This window comes from Nematolebias whitei, chromosome 12 (assembly GCF_014905685.2).
Source record: "Nematolebias whitei isolate Nwh7 chromosome 12, NemWhi1, whole genome shotgun sequence".
NCBI lineage: Eukaryota > Metazoa > Chordata > Actinopteri > Cyprinodontiformes > Rivulidae > Nematolebias > Nematolebias whitei.
The window spans coordinates 27,966,767-27,989,176 of NC_056509.1; the positions used below are offsets into that span (position 1 = coordinate 27,966,767).

Sequence of the window (22,410 nt, forward strand, 5' to 3'; positions counted from 1 at the left end):
GATAGATAGATAGATAGATAGATAGATAGATAGATAGATAGATAGATAGATAGATAGATAGATAGATAGATAGATAGATAGATAGATAGATAGATAGATAGATAGATAGATAGATAGATAGATAGATAGATAGATAGATAGATAGATAGATAGATAGATAGATAGATAGACAGACAGACAGACAGACAGACAGACAGACAGACAGACGCATGTCACGATAACAAATTTTGCTGGCCGATTGTCTCAGAAATTATTGCGATAAACGATAATATTGTTTGAAATTTGACAATAATTAGTACTTGTCAAATTTATGAAGAAATGTTGGTTAATTTTTTACTGGATGGCAGTATAAAATGGTTTGAACCAAAGGATGGATAGTGAGGGCGCGAGCATTGTGACTCTTTAAGAAAAATGGGAGGGAGGCCCCTTACATGGGCGGTCTCTTGTTCCCGTTTTTCGATTCTCAAAATGGCAGCCGGTCGGTTTGGTTTGAGCTCTTTAGCATAGCTAGTATAACTAGCTATAGCATAGCATAGCATTGAGCATTCATCAGGATCTTTAGCATAGCATTTGTAACACAAAGCTTTTAATTAAAAAAACAACAAAAAAGTTCTCAGATTCTTTTTGCAGAGAAAAGCAACTTCTTCTGAGACGAAGGCACGGGTTTCAACCGTGATTTTTGGAGCTTAGACAAGACAGAGGTTCCCCTCCCCCCCCACCCCCCCCCCCCCCCCACCCCCCCCTCCCCCCCCCCGAGGCCGGCCTGTTAGCTTAGCTCGTAGATTAGCTTCTCAGCTTAGCTGCTTTTAACAAACCAAAAACGTGACTTTGGATAGTTAAAACAGATTTTAAAGAAAAGAGAAAGGGAGGGGTCAGTGAAGAGCACTGGAGTTGAGCTTTTTGTCATCCAGTGTCTTCAGTAGAAAGAGAGAGACATGAAGAAACGATAAAGCCGATAAATGAAAATGAGGTCTATAATTTTAATTTATCATGCATCTAATTGATTTATTGTTTATTGCGACAGGCCTAGATAGAAAGATGCTTTCTAAATTCCCAGGGGTAAATCTGAGGAACGTTCAAACACAAGATCTAAGGACAAATATAGCACAAAAGGAGAAAAACATCCTTAAAGGGTGATTTTGCAGACGTTTCACATTCTCTCTGTCGTGTTTTGGATCCTCACCTTGAATTTGGGCACAAAGCGGCTGAACTCTTGATGCCAGTTGTTGAGTGTGGACGCTGGGGAGATGATCAGGAACGGACCCCAGATGTTGTCTCTCTGTGCAGGAACAGAAACGAGAATCATCGTCCTCTGCAACAGTTGGTCTTTGTACGTTAACAGCACCCAGTAACAGGAAGTCCAGAAGAAACACAGCATGCATCATTCTGTCAGCGACAGCAGACTGAAAAGCTAACATTTCCACGGATTCCCCAAACATTTGAAGATTTCACGGACACCTCGTCTAATAAAATGTTTCAGAATCTGCAGAAGGCACACACAGCCAAACCCTTTAAAGGATGCAGGTGCATAAAGAAGCTGCCTGATAGTTACGTTCACAAGTCTAAAACAATAGCAGGGACTAAAGACCAAGTCCTCCCACTCACCTCTGCTAGGTGGGCCAACAGGGCGATACTCTGAACCGTCTTTCCCAGTCCCATCTCATCCGCCAAGATTCCATTGATTCCCTGAAGACATGAGATGAAAACAAAGGAGGGAACATAAAACCGCGTGGGTTTATAATAAAGCCATTTTATAAAGAGCAAAAAAAACACTCAGGGAAAACAGCAAAGCTGAGGTTGTTTTAAAAGACGTTGATAACACCATATTATATTATGTTCTTACTGACCTAACCTAATGTTTCCAGAAACAATGTCGTCGTCGTAGCAAAACACAAACCTGGAGAATGTAATTTCCTGATTAAATGAATGAATGTGGTGTTTGCAGTTTTTGCTCTTGTACAACCTGAAGTTAGGAAGGATGAAAGGCTGTAATGGAAATAAACTCAGGTCAAATAAATAAAAAAGGTGGACGTAAAAAGCTGCAAATGTTCAACTAATCAGAAAGGTTTCTCTCCCACGGAGCGCTGCTTCATCCACTGGTTCCTGCAGGCGAAGTTAATTGTGTGAATGTTCATGAAACGTTCACTCTGTTGTGATCCTTTTTTCTTCTGTACATTTTTTCAGCGCCACAGTTTTCAAGCTATTTCAACAAATCATATCAAAACGTTCAGCTCTTCCTGGACAATCCTGCTATGACTTTTGGTATTGGTTCAACTTTAGCTTTTTGAAATATTTAGCCTTTTTTGCCCTTTTTTCCCCTCATAGAAAATGAATTGAGCTCATTTTACATCCTGCACATCTTTAGATCTGTTTACAACCTTTTACTGCTCCTTTCACATTGTGCTCTAGTTCAGCTTCCTTCTGCTAATTTAAACATTTTTGTAGCTATTTTCAGCTAATTTCAGCTGTTTTGTGATCCTTTCGGATTTCTTCTGCTAACTACAACATTTTGTTCTTCTAACTTCTTTCTGCAAATTTCAGCTTGTTATGCTCCTTTCAGCTTAATTCAGCAAGATTGTGCTCTCTCCACTTTCTTTTGGTGATTCAAGCTTCTTTCTGCTTTTTTTTAGCTACTGGTACTTTTCAGCTGTTTTTAGCAAATTTCAGCTTTTTTCAGATAATTTCCACTTTGTGTGCTCATTTCTGTTTCTTTCAGCCTAATTGGGCAAACGTGTTCTTTTTGTTTTCTTCTGCTAATTTAAGCTTGTTCTACCTTTTCAGCTAAGTTGTTAGCATTTTTTAGCTAATTTCAGCCGTTTTTCAGATAAATTCAAGTTTTACGTGGTAATTTCTGCTACTTTCAGCCTAATTAACTCCTTTCTGCTAAGTTCAGCTTGTTATGCTCCTTGAGCGTTTTTCTGATAGTTTCAGTTTTTTCTGTTATTTCAGCTACTTTTTAGCTGCTTCTGTGCTAAACTTAGCTTTACCAGTTAATTCCACATTTTTTGAGCTTATATCAGCTCCTTCCACTTCCTTCTGATACTTTAAGCTTCTTTCTGCATTTTCAACTACTTTTCAGCTATTTTTTGCTTGTTTCAGCCCTTTTTTTTTTTTTAGCTAATTTCATAATTTTTGTGCTAATTTCTGCTTATTTAAACCCAATTCATCAAATATGTGTTCTTTCTGCTTTCTTTTGCTAACTTGGGCTCGTTCTTCCATTTCAGCTATGTCCGCATGTTTTTAGCTAATGTCAGCTGTTTTTCAGCAAGTTCTTCAGCAATAAGCATTTGCACTGCATTTTCACAGGAAATGCAATTTCTTTAGTTACATTTAATAAAGTGAAGTTCCTGCTTCTTCTTCTTCTTCTTGTCTTTCTTTTTTTATTTTACAGAAACAAGAATAAAGAAGGTGATAAATGCGAATCGCCCACCATCTTTCATGTCACTGCTTTAGACTAAGATCCCTCAGAAAATGTGTTGCGCATCAGTCTCAGCTACTATCACTTCAAATTTAGCTTGATTGTTAAACTGACTGAGTTTCCAACATTTTCCAGAAAATCATTCTTATGCATTTTAAACACAAAGGCAGAAACGTCTGCCTTCGCAGCCGACCAGTTAGGTGTGCTCTCTCAGACAGTACCTGCTCATAGAGGTTGGCCAGCCAGTTCATGCCTTTGAGTTGGTAACCCTTCAGTTTTCCGCTGAAAATGGTGGGCTGAGGAATGTCGTCTCCCGCTTGGATGGATGGGTTTGAAAGGCTGTAGCTTTCCCCAAAGCCGGAGCCGAGCCCCGAGGAGGAGCCCCACGCCACGTGCAGAGAGGCGCTGCGACTGTCTTTAGCCTCCTCGTCAAACATTCTTGTCTGTGAAGAATAAATCACAGTTCATGTGCAGAACTGGGAGATGTCTGTATAGAATGAATGCGTTTTTGAGCTTACTCTCTCCTGATGAATCTGATAAGCATCTCTGGCATTCCTCAGCGCCTGCGTTTTGTAGTATTCACTGTCTATAATCAAACAGAATGGTTGTGGTAATTTAAATATATATATATATATATTGCCAAAACACAAAAGAGTAAGACACTTGGATTCTTAAGGAATTTACGGGTTTATATTGCTGGAGATTATTGAAACATCTAAAAACTAAGGATGGATCTCTCTTCAAAAAATAAAAAATAAATATATGAGGAAAAACAATAGTCACCATTTTTCAAGAAGGCCACCTTTAGAGGTCTTTTGTTTTCAACCTGAATTGACAGTGAATCATTCAAATATCCCAATTTTTGCAACAAAATGTTGTTTTTTTAGGCATGCTAAATTCAATATTGGAGTTTAAAAAAGTCAATAAATTAAAAACATATATATATATATATAACATATACATATATAACAAGTATATTAATACCATAAATGAAGGATTTTAATGTCTTATGATGTGTAAACAGTGTTGTCGCTTGAAATATTTCATGGATTTGGATGGATATACGAAGCAAACCACAGAAATTTTAACAGTGACGCACGTAACTAATACGCTCAACTCGTCACGTTGGCACAAAGCTGTGTGCATGTGATATTTGCATCTGCTGTAACACTCAGTTTGCCCTTCAGATTTAACAAGGAAAAAGCAGTTTGTCAAAACTGAAACAACGGCCATCTTGAAAAATGGCCAACGTTTTTTTTTATTTTCAGGTGGTTTACCATGATTTTATGAAAAAGTAGGTTCACAACGTGACAGACTCTTCTGGAACACTGACTTAACCTGCGATGCTGTTAGGAACAGTGTTCGTACCGTAGTCCTCCTGCCCCATGTTCACCATTATTCCTCCTCCAACGTCTATTTGTCTCTGGGCTGAATTGTCCTCGAGCTTTTTCAGAATTTCCTCCTGAGCTGCGTCTCCTCCTGGACCCGCCATGCTGGCTTTTCCACTCATGAAATGAGCATAGAGCTCCGTCTGGGTGATGAGAAAATTCAGTTTGCGCTGCTGACGCTTGGCCTGTGAGGAACAAAATAGGAAAAGTATTATTACCGTTAGGCCCGTCACGATAACAAATTTTACTGGGCGATTAATTGTCTCAGAAATTATTGTGATAAACGATAATATTGTTTGAAATTTGACAAGAATTAGTAATTATTGTCAAATTTAAGAAGAAATGTGGTTAATTTGTTTTGCGTGTAGTACCTTTTGACCACCGGATGGCAGTATAAGACTGTTTGAACCGAAGGATGGATAGTGAAGGAGCGAGCAGCGTGACTCTAAGAAAAATTGAAGGGAGGCCCCTTGATGTCACATGGGCTGTCTCTCTTTTTTATTTGGTTCTCAAAATGGCGGACGCTCTGTGTGGTTTGAGCTGTTTGGCATAGCATTTTTCACACAAAGCTTTTAATAAAAAAATCAGTAAAACAAGTTCTCAGCTTCTTTTTGCAGAGAAAAACTTTTTACACGAAAGCACGGGTTTCAACTGTGAATTTTGGTGCTTTGACAAGACGGAAGTCCCCCCCCCCCCCCCCCCCGAGGTCGACTATTAGCTTAGATCATAGCTTAGCTTCTCAGCCTAGCTGCTTTTAACGATCCAAAAATACGATTTTGGATCGTTAAAATGGATTTTAAAGAGAAAGGGAAGAGCACCGGAATTGAGCTTTTGGTCATCCAGTGTCTTCAGTAGAAAGAGGGAGACACGAAGAAACGACAAAGCCGATAAATGAAAATGAGGTTGATAATTTTCATTCATCGTGCGATTAATTGATTTATTGTTTACTACGACAGGCCTAACTACCATATTTTTCGGACTATAAGGCGCACCGGATTATAAAATGCATTAAGCGAAACAAAACAGTCAGATAAGTCTAACTTTATTCAACTCATTCACAATAACCACATAAGTAAGCACAACCAGAAGTAAAACATAAGGCGCACTGGATTATAAGGCTCACTGTCATTTTTGAGAAAATTAAAAGGATTTTAAGTGCACCTTATAGTCCGAAAAATACGGTAATTGTGTTTTTCCACGTGTGACGACTCCGTGGACAACCTCGCTGACACCAACCTCTCTCATTTCCTCGTCAAGTTTGCGTTGCTCCAGAGCTTCTTTCTCCGCTCGCTTTCGATGCTCTTTTTCCACTTTGTCGTATTTCTTCCAGTAGAGCATCATCTCTTTGGTGAGGCGCCGGGCGCGGGGCAGCGTCTCCTTGCAGTTCTTCTGAGCCTGGATGGCTGCACGCCGGACCTCTCGCATGCACTGGTGAGCCAGCTGGAGACAAGAAACCAGCAGTTACACTCAGTCTTCTTACTAGGCCTGGCCTTCGTCGAAGGCATATCACCAAACAAACAAACAAACAAACACGTGCACAAACGCAGACACGGGGGAAAATATTTACGCTTGCTTTCAAAAGCAGGCAATAAAAAAAAAAAAATAGAATATGATATCAACAAATCAACCAAAATCAAAAACTATTTAAGAAAAATCAATAAATATGTTCTTTAAAATGCTGGTAAAAGTTGATGTTGCCGTATAGTCGTGAACATTTTGCTTACCTTTTTAGCATTTGTCAATACCAAGTTCTTAGCAGAGGTCTTCTGCTTGAAAGACTGTAAAAATTAAATTAATAAATCTTATTCATCTGCAAAAAAAAAAACAGGAAAGTCTACATTATGCAATAGATTGCGTTCCTTTTTTCCAAAGTCTGACCTTGGGAATGTCCTTTTTAGCCACAGTGAGCCACACTTTACGCCGCCGTGCGTTCAGCTGCTCAACGGTGAGATGCTTTTTCTTCACCATGGGCAGCGGAGCATCATGGGAAAACTTGGCAAAGATCCTGTTCACGTAAGGACGGTCTTCATCCAGAAATTCTCCCTCTCCTCTTTTCTTCTTCCTCTTCACTTTCCTCAGTTTAGCTATAAAAAATATATATATTTTTTAGTTCTGTTTTCTGCCCAGACGTGATTAAAAATGAATATCCTCTTACCTTTGAGCTTCTTCTCCTCTTTAATTTTCTTCTTCTTTGGCCCCAGCAGGTGACGCTGTTGCTCATAGAAAGGGTCATGAGTTGACAGGAGCCCCGTGCTGTAGTGCTGATACTGATAAAGCTGTGTAAAAAAAAAAAAAACACACATAGCATATAAACATTGTATTTTTTTATATATAATAATGGGTAATGTTTAAAATACAAGCAGCTCTGTACCTCTCGGTCGGAGTAAAACTTGCTCTGTTGCTGCCGGGTGAAACGGTGGAGCCTCAGCATGTTGTGCAGCTCCTCCCGAGACAAACTGAGGCTGGAATCGTCCGAGTCCGTGTCGGAGTCCGTGGTGTCGTCGCTCAACAGGATGTTCTGCAGGAGGCAGAAGAAGAGCAGGCTGAGTGAAGGTACGAAACGAGACAAAACAACGGGGTAGAGGAAGGGTAGAGCAGGGCTGCAAGGAAGGGTCATAACCTGTTAATATATTGTTTTTGTGCCTAAAATGTAGAAGGAAGAAAGAATTTGTCCGTGTAAATACCTTGAGCCACTTCCTGTTCTTTTTCAGCTTGGAAAAATTATAGAGGCTCATTTTATCTGTCTTTTGTTCTGTTGAAGTTAAACAAACACATCGGATTATATACAATAAAGAGCATGATTCGATAATAAACGCAGTAATAAAGAGAGCAACGCAAACAGAAGGGTTTGTAAAGCTTGACCAACCTTTACCCTGCAGAACTCCGTTTAGGGGTTTCCCATCTAACAGCCCGTCCTCTGGCTCACAGGGCTCATTCTTCACCGTCACAGCTGCGTGTTGGGTGGAGGGCTCCAGGGACAGCCCTGACCCCAGTGCACCGTCGCTGTCATCGCTGTCGTCGCTGTCGTCACTACAACAGAAAGTGATGCGGCTATGAGTTCACCCTTTAGGATCCCACGCATCCACTCTTCGTGTCTACAGTAAAAGTCAGACCTAAACTAGAAACAGACTGTGCAAAGGGGGATGACCCGTGCGTTCATTAACTATGGAGCAATTAACAACAGTTACTGTAGAACACTAACGTACACGTCTTTATTTTTAAATATATGCAATTTCAAGTGCATCTCCACACTCCCCTGTTTTTCTCTACCTGGTTACGTCTCTGTTAAACAGGGCGGCGGTTTGGCGCAGAAAGCTGTCCAACTTCAGGGATCTTTCCAGGCGCTGTAGATAGACAGGTTTAGCCAGGCCAGATGCACCTGATGGCCCAACTTCCTGCAGCCCGTCATGCCCTGATGCCATGTGGCCCAGACTCCACTGCCCAGACGTGCAGGACCTTTTACTAAAGAGAAAGACATAGGCGAGCCAATGTTGTAACAATGGAACAACAGTGATGCTGATTAAATGGGATCTAAATTCTACCAAGAACATTCAGCAGGACACAATTACCTTTTCAGTGAGGGAGGCCATCACTCCTCATTCCTAAATGAACGACGTCTCGAAGCTGAACGAGCCTATGAAAGAATAAAGTGCGTCACTTTCTAATATACATCATTTGACATAAACATCGACTAGGTGACACTTCAGCCTCCACAAAAACCCTGACGTGTCGAGGCATCAACTCCAAATCCTGAAAGTTGTGGAGTTTTAAATGTATTTATCCAAAACGTCCCATAGGTGCTTGAGTGGACAAGGATTTGGAGCATAAACTTGATTTATTCAACCATTTTCTCACTGTTTTACTGAGCATTATTCTTCCTGCTGCTTCATTTGAGGGGTGTATGTGGTCTGATACTGTTTAGGTTGAGATGTGCCAATATAAAATTCACATAGATGACAAGACCCAGAACATGAGTAACCAGTATGATGCTTTGACGAATGTTCTGCTGTAAAACTTTGGGTTTTGATGTTCATGTGGCCCAAAATTGGAAAAAACTGCACCTGGCATGTCTCTGACTTCTAGACTTCTAATGTGGAATGACTCGACTTTGCATCAAAACACTTCTGAGTTCGAGTTAGTCTTCTCGTGTGTTTCCTTTTATTTATAGCTTTCAAATTTTCAGAAAAAGGAAGCAGCAAAACTGCACCACTACATTTTGCATAGTGAGGACATTGCTTTAGAAACAAATTGATCCAAGAGGTTCTGGTCATTTAGTTTGGATCACTTTGTGTGTTCAGCTTGTGGAAATCTTACCAGGTGATTCTGACATAATTTGACCTCTACTACTGGTGATGTTTATTGTGTTAATAATAAAAGTTTGACCATTTTGATACAGTAGTAACTATTCAAAATCAGACATGTTGATGCCTGAATTCCAGAAACATTGGGCCCTTTTCATGTAAAACTAATGATTTTAGGTTGCACACATTAAAGAAATCAGCAGGGAAAATCACTTTTTTTAATTTGAACTGAGAAGAATTGGGGTTTTATATGTTAATGACACTCAGCTTGTTGCAGTAGTAATTATATATATATATATATATATATATATATATATATATATATATATATGTGTGTGTGTGTGTGTGTGTGTGTGTGTGTGTGTGTGTTCCCGGAGTTATTTGTGGCAGGATATCAACATGCTAATTTTTTGGTATAAAAATAAAATAAATTAAAAAAGTATCAAAATAATTCCAGTATGCTAATTTTAGAAAAGGGGAAAAACTCATCAACATGCTGATTTTGGTAGAAAGTATCAAAATAATTAAATTATGCTAATTTTAGAAATAAAGGGGGGAACTCAGTGCTTTAATACCATTTAATTTATTTGGTAATTTATAATTAGCGAGTTAAGGACTTCCTACTTTACCTTCGTGTACTTTAGCCTACAAGCTAGCATGCTAACCCCGTTAGCCGGCCTGGTGGTAGAAAAGGGTCAAGGTGTTTGGTGCACACATACATCGACAGCTGGTCAAACAAATCTACTATAACAGGTTATTGATGGGTTCCCCAAAAAGCCATCTTTAATTATGAAAACAAACTTTCTTAAATTGTGGTTATTATAAGAGCTAGCTAGTTAGCTTAGCAGGTACCAAGGCGCTTGGACCGAGACGTCGTTTCGCCGTAAATTTGAAGCATTCGAACCGCCTCTGTCTCTTTAAGGCCACCACCTCCTTGAATAAACAATATATTAAGAAATATCCATTAAATTACAATTTATTAGTTCCCTGTCAGTCGCCACGCAGCGACACTGAGGCCCTCCGCAAGCGCCTCTCGTAGCTTAGAAGCGGGCAAGAGCTCGGAAGCCTTGCGAACGTATGATCCCCGTCTTTTAATTCTTTCTCCCTTCCCGGCCATCTTCCCCATTGCTCCTTCGCCATAACAACCATCGTGGAGTCTCTCACCTCAGCCCCGTGTCCCCCTTTCAGTCCCTCTCGTCGCTGCTGCCGACTCTCGGTTCTCTGACTCCAAAATGGCGGTTTGAGGCACCAGACGAGTCTGTGAGCTTTGAGTCGGCAGCAGCAGCAGAAAGGCGGCCACTTTCTGTTACTGAGACAGCAGAGACACGACGCCATGGCGAGGTTACAGCAAGGAGCAGCCATTTTAATCAACTGTAGAGAGAGGGACGCGTGTCCTTCAGTGTCTCTGAGGGAAATACGGAGACAAAAAAAATCACATTAATATTTTTACGCTAATAAAAGTTAGATTACTAACACAACGTAAACATTTGGAGCCGTATGTGTACATATAGTGTGAACGCATCGATAATTTTCCGATGTCGATTAGTAGCGTCTGGATTCTGCGAAGATTACCGAGCTACGTGTTACGTCATAACATGGGAACTCCGTTTTGAGCGTGGCTGCAATAAAGTTTGCAGTAACTTTATTTCAATTTCTGATCTAAAATTAAAAATGCCAAAGTATACACCTACTCAAATGAATAGATTTGTTCAAATGTACAACTATTCATAACTGTTAAACATTACCATTAAGGGAGATATTTCATCTTAATTATAGACCAAGTCATAGTTATTCTGCTTTTTCATATTCTTTTTCAAGAATCCGTCTCCTGGGAGAAAATTGTCATACATAAATTTATTTTTACACATGAAATCTTAATTCAGTTTTGAATATTTATGACATTTCAAACAAAAACTTTCCACCAAAACAAGTTTTATTGTCTTACACGTCACTTGCAAAATGTCTTTAATATAAAACAAGTTTGCCTTTTTTCCATTAAATAAGTACAGACTTAACTGAACCGGCAGACATACATGAGTGTTATGAGCCAACAAGTACATATGCTAATGCAATTAACAGATAAAATGGGCATAGTGCAGATACATTTACAGTATTGACACATTCAGGCACATGTATGCAATAAACAGTCCTGGACTTATTAGTCATCGTCTTAGACCACAGTTCATAGTTAGTACATGTGCACTGATCAAGTGCAAAGTTTGTTCCATCAACTTTAAACAATGACAGCAACATAAGCAGGTTTCTGTAGAGCAGTGGCTCACATTTTCAGCAATAGGCACTAACCAACAACTGATCCGGTCATTGGCTGTTTCCACTAAATGGCTTAGTCCAACCATAGAGGTCCTTTTCTCAGATATAAACACGCTATGCTTCATTTTCACACTGAAAGTAGAAGAGTATTTATTCACAGCCAGCTGGATTTCTCTTGCTCAAATTTCTGTGGATCGATGAAAGGCTTGTCGATGGATTTGATCATCAGTTCGCCGCAGTACACGCACTCGGACGCAACGATGTCATCGATGTCTGATATTATCTGCTCGCGGCTTGTGCCTGCAGTGCCCTTCCCCAGGCTGGAAGTGTCTCCTTCTTCCTTTGGTGCTTGATGGTGGCGTGATTTGGAAGACTGCGATGTGGCGGCCAGCTTTTTCTGGAGCTCTTCCAGGCGACTTTGCTTGAAGGCTGACAAATGAGAAGTCACTTCCTATGAAGTTTTTAAAAAGTAACAATAAGAAAAATATTAAACGGGAGTGACTTCTGACTATTCACTACTTTTTTTTCCTGATGCGATGACTGAAAAATCCAGTTTGGACGTCTTACTTACCTGGAACAGGCAGTCATAGTGAAACACGTGACCGCACAGAAACAAATAAAAGGGTCGGTTGAGTAATGGGAAGTCACAAGCAGCACACTTTTCTTGGGAATCCACAACCCCGTACTTGTTCCTCATTTCCTGGATGTCTTCTCTGATGCGTTTAGCGCTCTCCGTGGCCTCCTCCATTTCCTGCTTCAGATCGTCAATGTGCTTGTTGTACTCCTCCAGGGAACCACAAATGGCCTCCTGAACATGCACAAAAGACATTTAAATATACTATATTTGGAATTAACGGAAATAGATTGTTATTTTAGTCAATATTTTTTAATAAATGCTTTAGAAAAAGTCCCTTAATCCATACCTTAAAGTGGTCAATGGTGACAAAGTCTGGAAAGAAAGGCAGGATGTCTTCAATCTTGAGCAGGTTGCAGCTCGACAGACAGTTCATGGCTTTCTTCACGTCCTTCTCCTCCTGCACCACGTGCCTGGCGATCTTCAGCCAAAGCTTCTTTCTCAACTCTTCGTCATCTTCTGGCAGGTCGGCGCATTTCTTGGCCAAGTCTACGTCCACCTACGGACAGCAAAACATTCGTTCAATTCAGTTTATTTATATAGCGCCAAGTCACAACAGAAATCATCTCAGGGCACTGAATAGAAATATTTATATATAAAAATAATAATTTAACATTATTTATCTGAGGAGCAGACCGCTTTGAATTTAACTCAATTACAAAACTCTCATCTTGAGCGAGCATGAAGGCGACAGTGGAAAAGAAAAACTCCCTCATGAGGAAGAAACTTTTAGCAGAACCAGGCTCAGGACAAGCGGACACCTGCTTTGACTGGCTGGGTTTGAGAGGAACAGATACACAATGGCAGGTCAAGATTCACATGTTAAGAAAGAAATAGTATCAAATGAAAACTATTCAATTTTAACAATTCATTTAAGGAAATGAGGTCAATTTGTTCTCCAGTAGTCTAAGCCTATAGCAGCATAACAAGTCAACCCTAACTATAGGATTTATCAAAAAGGAAAGTCTTAATCCCAGTCTTCAAACTGGACAATGCGTCAGCTCCATGGACAGAAACTGGAAGTTGGTTCCACAAGAGAGGAGCCTGAGAACTGAAAGATCTTCCTCCCATTCTGCTTTTGGAAACTCCCCGTCAAATCCAGAACAGAATTCAAAATCTTACTACTAACCTACAAAGTTCTCAACAACCTAGCTCCATCTTATATTACAGATATTACTGTTCCATATTTTCCTAACAGAGAACTTAGCTCTCAGACTGCAGGCTTACTCGCGGTCCCTAGAGTTTCCAAAACTATCTCTGGATAGTTGAGCAGCGTGTCTCTTTAAGAAAAATGGGAGGGAGGGCTCTTGACGTGACATGGGCTGACACGACGGACGCTCGGTGATTTGCTTTTAATAGAAAAATCAGTAAACAAATTCTCTGCTTCTTTTTGCAAAGAAAAACAACTTTTTACACAAAGGCACGAGTTTCTACCGCAAATTTCGGAGCTTTGACCAGACCGAGGTTTATTCCTGAGGTCGGCCTGTTAGCGTTGTTCGTAGCTTAGCTTCTCAGCTTAGCTGCTTTTAACGATCCAAAAATGCAATTTGGGATGTTTAAAATGGATTTTAAAGAGAAAGGGTCCGTGAAGAGCACCGGAGTTGAGCCTTTTGTCATCCAGTGTCTTCAGTAGAAAGAGAGACAGGAAGAAACGACAAAGCCAATAAATGAAAATGACGTTGATAATTTTCATTTATCATGCAATTAATTGACTTATTGTTTATCGCGACAGGCCTAACTACTAACTCCAGTTAAGACTGTGGCAGCAGCATTTTGGATTAACTAAAGACATTTTAAAGAAGTTTTTGGACACCCAGATAACAAACCATTGCAATAGTCCAGTATAGACGTGGCAAATGCACGAACAAGTTTTCCTGTCAAACATTCAAACAGTGTTTGGAATAAGCAACATTCCCTTATAACCCACAGATAGAACCCACTTGTAAAGCCAGATCCACCGCCTCCTCGTACAGCTCCATTATTCGGTACACCAGCACACACGCCTGGAGGTAGCCATGCTCTGCACACAGCCTGAGGGCGTACTTCAGGTCATAGTAGATCTCCGAGGGGTGCGTGCCTGCCTGATCCAGATACAACAGCAGAGAGTCTGGTCTGTACTTTGCATAAAGAGACAGCAGGTAGTTATGGATGGCCTCCTCCGTCACTTTCAGCTCGTACACACAGAACTCCATGTAGCGGATGGTTTCATTGATCTGCTGTGTGCTGCCCATCTGGCTGTAGTTCATCAGAGCTGGGATCAGTTTCTTGGGGTCCAGCCTCTTGCCCATGTGAATCCACGCATCCACCACGCGTTTAGGTATATTCTGCATGAGCACAGGCGAGAACTTGTAAAAAAGCTTTTCGTCGCAGTGCTTGGCGAGCACGTCCAGCGCCGCGCTGAAGTTGTCGTTCTGGCAGTGGTGGGAAATCACTCGCTCGTAGTCGCGCATGACCACGGAGAAGTAAACCATGTCGTCCACGTTGCCGTGGCTGGCCAGCAGGTCGTACATGGTGCTGCGGTTGTTGAACAGGCACTCCTTGTGTTTGGAGTTGCTCAGGAAATCGCGGAACTCGTCGCGGGTCTCCTGGAAGATGACGCTGTTGCCGTCGCTCTCCAGCTGCCCGAGGTGGTTCAGGTAAAGTTCGACCAGCCAGGTGACCAGCAAAGTGATCTGCGTTTTCTCACTCGGCTTCAGGTTATTTAGCTTCCTCAGCAAGAACTCCTTCAAGGCCTCCTCTTGTTTGGCTTCGATGAACTTAAGCGCAATCTCTTCAAAGTAATTCTGCGTTAGCGCGTAGCACTTGGCGCTCTCCAGGTACCGTTTGTTCTGGAAGCAGTACTCGGCCTCCTTGGCCAGCACCATGTCCATGCACTCAGGCCGGTCACGACAGTACTCCTTGGCCAGATCAAATTTATTCATGCTCATGTACATCTGCCACACGTCTCTGGATTCACGCTGGATGTGGTAGCGGAAAACTGCCCGCTCCGTGTAGATCCACACCAACCCACCCACGGGATCTTTGATCATCCTCTTTAAGGCGCCAAATTTATCTGGGAACATGTCTTCGTACACCACCTGCCCGTTCAGAGTGCAGATGGCCTTGACTCGGTCAGGGAGGAGGAGCAGGAAGTGGAACTGGGTCAGCACAATGGAGATGGGTCTGCTGTGACTAATGTCGATGTCAGGAGTGTACTCCCAAACCTGTTCGGATTCAGCCAAAAGAACAGATTTCATAAATGTGAAGCGGAAAACAACAGCGAGGAATGTAGCGAAGAGTCTTGCACAAACAGATATTTACCTGAACGTCACTCAGGAGTGAATCAGGCCTGACGTAGTCCAGCTGGCCGTAGAGAACTCCGTTACCCATCATCCACGCAAACGCTTTTGGGACGTTGCGAAGTTTGGCCGTGTAGAACGTGATCTCGCTGTACCCCATGTTGGCTGGGAACTCCTGAAAGCTGGGAAGCAGGTCCTGGTTCTGATTGAAGATGGAGCTAAAGCCTTGCTGCTCCGACCCTTCGGCCAGCTTACCCACAAACTGGAACAGGCGTTTACGGGTGGTGGCGATGATGAAGTACTTGTTTTCCGGGCCGCGCTCAACCTCCAAGCAGCAGATGGGTGCGGGCTTGCCATCTTCTTCCAGGGAATGGATCTACCACAGGAAAATAAAACATTTTTATTTAGTTGCATGTAAAAAGAATAGATTAATATGTGTAGTATGAATTGTATATTCTTGTGTCGGACCTGTCTGAAGTACTGGTCCGGGTTAGTGTTGAACAGGCTGCCCTCGTTCGCCGAGATCTCAGCCTCAAAGATGATGCCCTGACTGGTGCCCACCAGGATGGGTCCTGTGCTGGCCTCATTGCCCAGCAGCTTGTTCCAGCCCACGCTCTCGATGAGGTGGCCCCTCCACCGGGACAGACTGCGCACCTTCTGTGTGTTCCTGTTGAGGTACATACACTCACTGGTGCTCAGGCTGATCAGCAGATGGGAGCCTGCGGCAGGAAAACATGGAGGAGGACAAAGCCGTTGTTTACTTTAAACGAGGGATAACCATGACACTATGACAGGAACATACAAAAAACAGATGCAAAAATGTTGTGTGAGGAGATGGAAAGTTTGAGGCTAAGCTAAAATTGTAATATAAATAAAACTCACTGAGTAAGAGCAATTACTGTTTGCGCTAAGGTGATGGCCATCTTGAATTGCATCAACTCCGAAAGTCAATGCGCTGTAGATCAAACGTTTTACTTTCTAAGAGTTTCATACAGAAATTTCCAATGAGTCATGGCTGATTTTTTTATTCTTAATTGTTTGTTTTCAACTTCTGTATTGTGCAGCACTTTGTGCACCTTTTGGCTGCTGGAAAGGGCTCTATAAATAAAGTTTGATTGATGCGTTTCTAAAATCAATTAGCTGAGGAAGCCATCTTGAATCCGGTTGACTTCAAAAGCTAATCAGTTACTGATCCAAATCCAGTGACTACTCTCCCCAGAGTTTCTTTGAAATCCATCTACTCGTTCATGAGCTGTTTTACTAACACGGCAGACAAACAAAGACACACAGACTTGGGCACAAACGGTATCACCAGACATTGATCAGACTCACAGAAATACTAATAAATCATTAGCAATGCATCGTCTACTTGTTGTTTTGCATAATACGGACAAAAACTGAAAGAGGTTTGTTGCTGTTGTCACCTGTAGGATCCAAGAACAGTCTGTGGACTTTACTGTCATCTTTCCTCCCTAATTCAACCTGGTTCGGTTGATCTGGTTTGGCCAAATCAATTCTGTAAATAACAAAGATTAAAAACTATCAGCACACTGTATGGCAATAACAACTATCCCAAAACTCCTCAGAACAAACAAGAGAACAGGTCTTAATTTGTAGTAATCCAATCAAATCATTGCTAACCCCAGTAACAATGATTAACAGTGTGTTTGATGACATTTATTTACCTCAACAAAGTGTCCTTTCCCAGACTCATGCACAGCTGGTTGCTGCAGACAGCCAAATGGTTTATCCTCTCAGGTGGGGTGAAATCGATCCTCTGTTTGTTGAATATTGGTTTCTCTTCCTCGAGCCTCACGTTCACAAAGCCTTGGGTGAGGGGAAAAATAACACGTCTGTGTCAGTAAACAGGACGTTTTGACAATATTATAACACAGTTATGCAGTTATTATTGCAGCAAACGCAAACAGGAAGAGTTACCTGAATGTGTTAGCCCGATGTTAGCAGGGGATAGGCGGCTGTGCTGCTGGGAAGTTTGCCTGTTGTTTTGGGAGTCCTCATACTCATCGAGAATTGAAGCCATGATTAGACGTGCATCCACTTACTTAATATAAAGCAGCAAACTCAATCATAAAAGCCGCATGAAATGCCTGGCGAGGAAACGATATATCCCCAAAAACTGCTAGCGGCTAACGAGCTAGCACAACCTCCTTGCGTTTAAATCTCACTAACCGACTCTACGCTTTCTACGCATGCGCATACGCTGAGATGAATTATGATCAACATGAGCCTAAACACCGAAATTTAAGCAAGGGAATGTGAGAAATAGCATTAATTCGTGCTAAAAGAGGGTTCACTTCTGCTTCCGACTACTCTAAACAAAGTGAACCCTCACAGTCAGGTGATGCACGGGATCACGTGATCTCTTTGGCAGTTTGTACATCTTACCACCAGGGGGCGCGTTTTATCCACTATTGGTTTTTCAACGATGCACTTTAATGTCTTTTAATTACTTTAAATCTAGCCTCTATTTTCTTGTAGCCTTTAAAATATGTTGAGCAATAATTCACCAGACTTTCTATGAGTCTTTCAAAACACCATCCAGATATGACACGAGTTGATTTGTTCAAACAATTACTTGTTGTTTTTAGTCTAAAGCTAAGGAATTAACTACAGTTCTGTTTACTTGTCATGACTGTCACTGTTTCTTACCTAAGACATTTTAGCAACTTCATTACAAACTTGGGAAAAAATATTTATACAATTATCTCCTTTTCTAACTGAATCTTTCGAAACACCAAAAAATAAAGTTTTACTGGAGGAAAACGGAATATATATATATATATATATATATACAATCCTGGAAAGCTGTCAGCTGAAAATGTGGAAAAGATTTGCAAAGTTTGCAGTTTGTTCTTAAAATATGTGAGAAAAACAGAGTGAGTTACAAAAAAGCAAGAAAAGAAAAGAAAGTGTCTAAACCAGATGAACGATGATGCTCTCTAAGAAGGTGCACCTGGTTCTTCCCTTGACTCATCATCAGGGAAAAAATAGAGAGCAAAGGGTTCAAAACCTTTTTTTTTTTTTAAACTATCAGTGTGGAATAAACAGGTCAAGATCAATGCAGAACAATCCCTGTTTATGATCAGCAGTAAAGCATGGTGGAAGCACTATCATGGTATGGGCTCGTTGCAGAAAACTCCTTTATTCTGACTCCTCCAAGCCAAAGCATAAGTAAAGTTGTTATACAAATGAAGCTCATCTGTTTTCTTTCCCTCAACTGTGACTTGAGATTGTTTTCAGAGAGCTCAGTTAATCATCTGCTTTCAGTTTCAGTGGGCGGGTTCATGTAAATCACAACCTGTCTGAGCAGAAGGATCCTGTCTCTCTCTCTCTCATGTCCCTGATCCTTCAGACAGTCAGAGCAGCAATGTGAGAGGCAGACACACGAGCTCGCAATCTCTGGATCACACTCTTGACTGTCAGGGGGGGAGAGAGGAAAGCAGGAGGGAGAGAGGTTCTTGACTCCCTGCTCGACATGCCACCTCACATGGATTACTTTTACCACGAGTCCCGAGTCCCTTCAGCTTGCGGGCTTACCAGGGAGGACGAGCTGGATCCAGATGTGATCAGCTGCATGCTGGTGGGGGACGGAGAGGTCGGGAAGACCAGCATGTTAGTCAGCTACATCTCCAACGGATACCCAGCGGAATACCAGCAGACTGGATTTGATGTCTTCTCAGGTGAGTGAGACAAATAAAAAAACTTTATTTATTTAATAACAGCTTTTAGAGTTGTGGATGACATAAGATGAAACTGACAGATGAATGTTCCTGATTTCCAACAGGTCAGGTCCAAGTTGAAGGATCTCCAGTCAAAGTTCAGCTGGTGGACACTGCTGGACAGGTACTATTTGTTTATTTTCATCATTATAAATTATGTAGACACACATCACAAAGGTGCTGTTTTTTTAAAGTTGAATCTTTGTCTGTACCCCAAACAACATTTAAACTGACACTCCCCCATATCCAGTAAATGATCCAACAGCAGGAGTTCTTCCAGAACATTAAATCAATTGTTTAGACCTTTGGAAGCAGGGTTCTGTGGAAAGGTTACGAACAATCAATATCTTACTGGTTATTGATGGAGCTTGAAAAACCTCAGTTTGGAAAAATGAAGTTTAATTTGTACCAGGATGATGATCTTACAGCAGGCTGAAGACCACTGTAGATTGTTGCTGTTTTAAAACAACACCAATCACTAACAGTAGATCTGATAAGTTTATTTTGACCTTTTAAGTTGAAAAGAAATGGACAAATGTGTATAGTGTACAGTCTAATATAGTATTTCAAATAATAACATACACACACACAAAAAAACTATTTTAACAATCCAGTGTTTTAAATGGAGAAGGACGAAGTATAAGCAGCATATTCCATCTGCTGGCCCGCACATTTAGTCAAGACCATCTGATAACAGATATTCATCTTATTAGTGAATTAGGGTTAATCATACCAGGCTGTGTGCTGTAAATCTTTTTTTTTTTGTCTTTATGCTTACCATATATTTTTGTTTGTGTTTTTTAAGATGGGAAATGTTTGGACCTTCTTGCAATTAAATGTAATTTAACTCACAAACAGTGAAACAAAATGTTTCCCGCAAATGCTATTTAGTACAGCTTCACGTCATTGTGAATTTTCCCTCGAGCGATTATTCTGGCAGAAGTCTTTTGAGCTTCCTGTTGGAAGTTCCCCCATCGTACGTGCTACAGCTACCTGCTGCTGCACCTACTTGGGCCTGCCAATGAACCTGGTGGTATATAAGCATATGAAGCTAAATTGGCAGCTTCTGAACTAGCTGTCAGCTTGTCAAAATCAAAATTAAACACCGTTTCTCTAAACTGAGGTTGCTCTAAAACAGATATCTTGTTTGTCAGAACCCATTCATACCAATCTGCTCACTACAGACTCATGTTCGGGCTGTTGTTTAATATATCGTACTATTTTACATTATATTTAGCGTATATTTTAGACCTTTTAGCGTTTGTTTGGTGTATATCTGGGATCTTTTAGCTTAGCATTTAGCGTTCATTTAGCTTATATCTTCATGTATTGTAGGAGTTGTGGTTTTGTCCCTGTTGTCGTGTTCATGTCTGTTTTCACCCTGATCCTCTGTTTCTCTTTATTGGGTTTGGGTTTCTCTAGTATCTAGCCCCATCTTGTGTCGTGTTCATGTCTTGCATCCTTTCTCCTTCTCTGGCATCTGTGATTACTCACAGGTGTCATCACTTAGTCTAATTGGTGTTTCCTTCATATAAGCCTGTGTCTCTGTGTTAGTCCTTGTCCTGGCATTGTTTAGCTGTTCACTGGTGATGACCTGTCTGTATTGTGAGTACCCCCTGTTCATTCTATGTTTTGTTTCGCTGCCATGCCAGCTCTTTTGTTCTGTTAATAAATTCCTTATTTTACACATTTTTGAGTCCTCGCCTGCTTGCCTGCACCACTGGGTTCACCAGCACTAGCCAATTGTGACATGCATATCTTAGATCCTTATTTACTGTTTCTTTAATACTTTATATTGTTGCTATTTTTGGATGTAACTGGGACCTTGAGTACACAGTTTTGTCCCACCTCACGTATCACATGTGATGCGAATGACAATAAAAATCCTTGAACCTACTGGAACCACAGCTTTATTGTTTGATGATTTCCTCACTCTTCATCCTCGATCATGAAGAGTTCGATTGAAACTAACATCTTCTGGTTTTCTTCTCCACACAGGAAGAGTTCGATGAGTTCAGAGCGCTGTCCTACACCCACACAGATGTGTTCCTCCTGTGCTTCAGCGTGGTCGACCCTACTTCGTTCCGCAACATCACAACCAAGTGGGTTCCTGAGATCCGAGCCCACAACCCGTCCTCGCCCATCATTCTGGTTGGGACTCAGTCGGACCTGCTGCTGGACGTGAACGTCCTCATCAACCTGGACAGAAGCAACGTCAAGCCGGTCCAGAGCTCTCGAGCTCGGGCCATGGCAGACAAGATCAGGGCCGCGGACTACATCGAGTGCTCGTCGCTCACTCAGAAGAACTTGAAGGAGGCGTTTGACGCAGCCATCTTCGCCGCCATCAAGAACAAAGCGCGCAAGAGCAAGAAGAGGAGGTTTTCAGACAGGCGCACGAAGGCTTTCTCAAGGTGCAGCTGGAAGAAGTTCTTCTGCTTCATCTGAACTGCTTCCGTCGATGGACAAATTATTTATTTATTTAGAAGCGTTGCGTTCACTGTCATCACATCTCAAATCTGGGACACGCTTTGGTCTTAAATGTCAAATATGGAGAGGGGAAAAACATGCGGAAGAGGATCCTGCTCTGAAGCAGGATTCAAACCCTCTCTGATGCGTATGCAGATTGTTCCAGGTGAACAGGAAGACAGAATTTGCACACGCTGTCTCGTGTTTTCACCACCAGGAAACAAAAATGCAATGAGTTGAGGCTTCAAAGGGACATGACTGCATGGTTTGCAGTAGCCAATATGTAAAAACAGTGAATTTGCATGTTGTGCTTTGTCCCGGACTGCAGCCGTCGTAAACAGTGGTTGCAGTTTTAAAGGCCAGGAGGCAACAGAAAGGACTGTGTGTCCGTGCAAACAGGTGTTGTTTTCGCTTTTCCCTGTACCTATTTATAAGCAGCAGCTTCTCGCTCGTGTCTCAGTAGGTCAAGGAGTGCTGCATTCTTTTATCTGCCTGTGAAAGCTTCCCCGGCTGGTTTGGTTGGGCTTTTTCTTGTCTCAAAGCGAGTCAGCTGACAAATCTGATCAAGCTCGAGCTTTTATTTTTGACTCCAGATCAGAAAGAGAATTCTCTGGTTTACAAAGTCCTTTGGTTAGAGTTGAAAAGCTGTAGGGCGTAGAAACTTTTAGCTTTTTGTTTCTCACTTGAAACAATCTACATCTGTGAGAACAAAAACTACAGGAGTCTCCTCTTCCCACCTCTATCAGCATCCTGCCTTTCTTATTCTCTTTGTTAACCAACGAGCACAGCCGCTGCATGAATGTAACTTTAAAACCCTTCAAGTTTTGCACTCCAGTGTTATATGTGACACATGAAAGTGTGTGAGCTTTACTATGCTTCTTGTGGAAGTAATTTCATGTTTCTGTTTATTATAA

At 41.5% G+C, this 22,410-nt stretch overlaps 3 protein-coding genes across 3 annotated transcripts in view; 1 reads left to right on the top strand and 2 right to left on the bottom strand.

Annotated features, from left to right (window-relative positions):
- ino80 (INO80 complex ATPase subunit) overlaps positions 1 to 8,248 on the bottom strand; it is a 52,244-nt gene extending 43,996 nt beyond the window's left edge. Inside the window, exons 1-13 of the mRNA XM_037685788.1 lie at positions 8,077 to 8,248; positions 7,673 to 7,836; positions 7,491 to 7,558; positions 7,178 to 7,324; positions 6,962 to 7,082; positions 6,685 to 6,890; positions 6,531 to 6,584; positions 6,043 to 6,246; positions 4,787 to 4,991; positions 3,937 to 4,004; positions 3,640 to 3,861; positions 1,606 to 1,686; positions 1,184 to 1,279 (exon numbers count right to left, since the gene is read on the bottom strand). Coding sequence (XP_037541716.1) covers positions 1,184 to 1,279; positions 1,606 to 1,686; positions 3,640 to 3,861; positions 3,937 to 4,004; positions 4,787 to 4,991; positions 6,043 to 6,246; positions 6,531 to 6,584; positions 6,685 to 6,890; positions 6,962 to 7,082; positions 7,178 to 7,324; positions 7,491 to 7,558; positions 7,673 to 7,836; positions 8,077 to 8,228 — 1,788 coding nt within the window. The 5' untranslated portion in view covers positions 8,229 to 8,248. The remainder of the gene's footprint in view (positions 1 to 1,183; positions 1,280 to 1,605; positions 1,687 to 3,639; positions 3,862 to 3,936; positions 4,005 to 4,786; positions 4,992 to 6,042; positions 6,247 to 6,530; positions 6,585 to 6,684; positions 6,891 to 6,961; positions 7,083 to 7,177; positions 7,325 to 7,490; positions 7,559 to 7,672; positions 7,837 to 8,076) is intronic.
- A 3,224-nt stretch (positions 8,249 to 11,472) lies between these two features.
- On the bottom strand, positions 11,473 to 17,645 carry vps18 (VPS18 core subunit of CORVET and HOPS complexes). The gene is made up of 9 exons (XM_037685359.1): positions 17,229 to 17,645; positions 16,976 to 17,117; positions 16,715 to 16,806; positions 15,759 to 16,009; positions 15,313 to 15,666; positions 13,953 to 15,215; positions 12,302 to 12,511; positions 11,950 to 12,186; positions 11,473 to 11,829 (listed from the first exon to the last, which is right to left on the bottom strand). Exons 1-9 carry the CDS (start codon positions 17,329 to 17,331, stop codon positions 11,533 to 11,535), a joined length of 2,949 nt encoding a protein of 982 aa, XP_037541287.1. The 5' UTR covers positions 17,332 to 17,645; the 3' UTR covers positions 11,473 to 11,532.
- A 1,014-nt stretch (positions 17,646 to 18,659) lies between these two features.
- On the top strand, positions 18,660 to 21,929 carry rhov (ras homolog family member V). Its single transcript, XM_037685361.1, has 3 exons — positions 18,660 to 18,991; positions 19,096 to 19,154; positions 21,029 to 21,929. The coding sequence occupies exons 1-3, from the start codon at positions 18,787 to 18,789 to the stop codon at positions 21,473 to 21,475; spliced, it is 711 nt and encodes a 236-aa protein (XP_037541289.1). The 5' UTR covers positions 18,660 to 18,786; the 3' UTR covers positions 21,476 to 21,929.
- The last annotated feature ends 481 nt before the right edge of the window (positions 21,930 to 22,410 follow it).

Bases quoted from the DNA above. Each gene is read 5' to 3' on its own strand.
- vps18 (XM_037685359.1), bottom strand. From the start codon at position 17,331: ATGGCTTCAATTCTCGATGAGTATGAGGACTCCCAAAACAACAGGCAA. The intron at 16,010-16,714 runs GTGACAACAGCA...TTCCTGCCGCAG, and splicing joins ACTGTTCTTGGATCCTACAG to GCTCCCATCTGCTGATCAGC. The intron at 12,512-13,952 runs GTGGGTTCTATC...TGCTGTCCGTAG, and splicing joins CGGTGGATCTGGCTTTACAA to GTGGACGTAGACTTGGCCAA.
- rhov (XM_037685361.1), top strand. From the start codon at position 18,787: ATGCCACCTCACATGGATTACTTTTACCACGAGTCCCGAGTCCCTTCA. The intron at 18,992-19,095 runs GTGAGTGAGACA...GATTTCCAACAG, and splicing joins TGGATTTGATGTCTTCTCAG to GTCAGGTCCAAGTTGAAGGA. The intron at 19,155-21,028 runs GTACTATTTGTT...TTCTCCACACAG, and splicing joins TGGTGGACACTGCTGGACAG to GAAGAGTTCGATGAGTTCAG.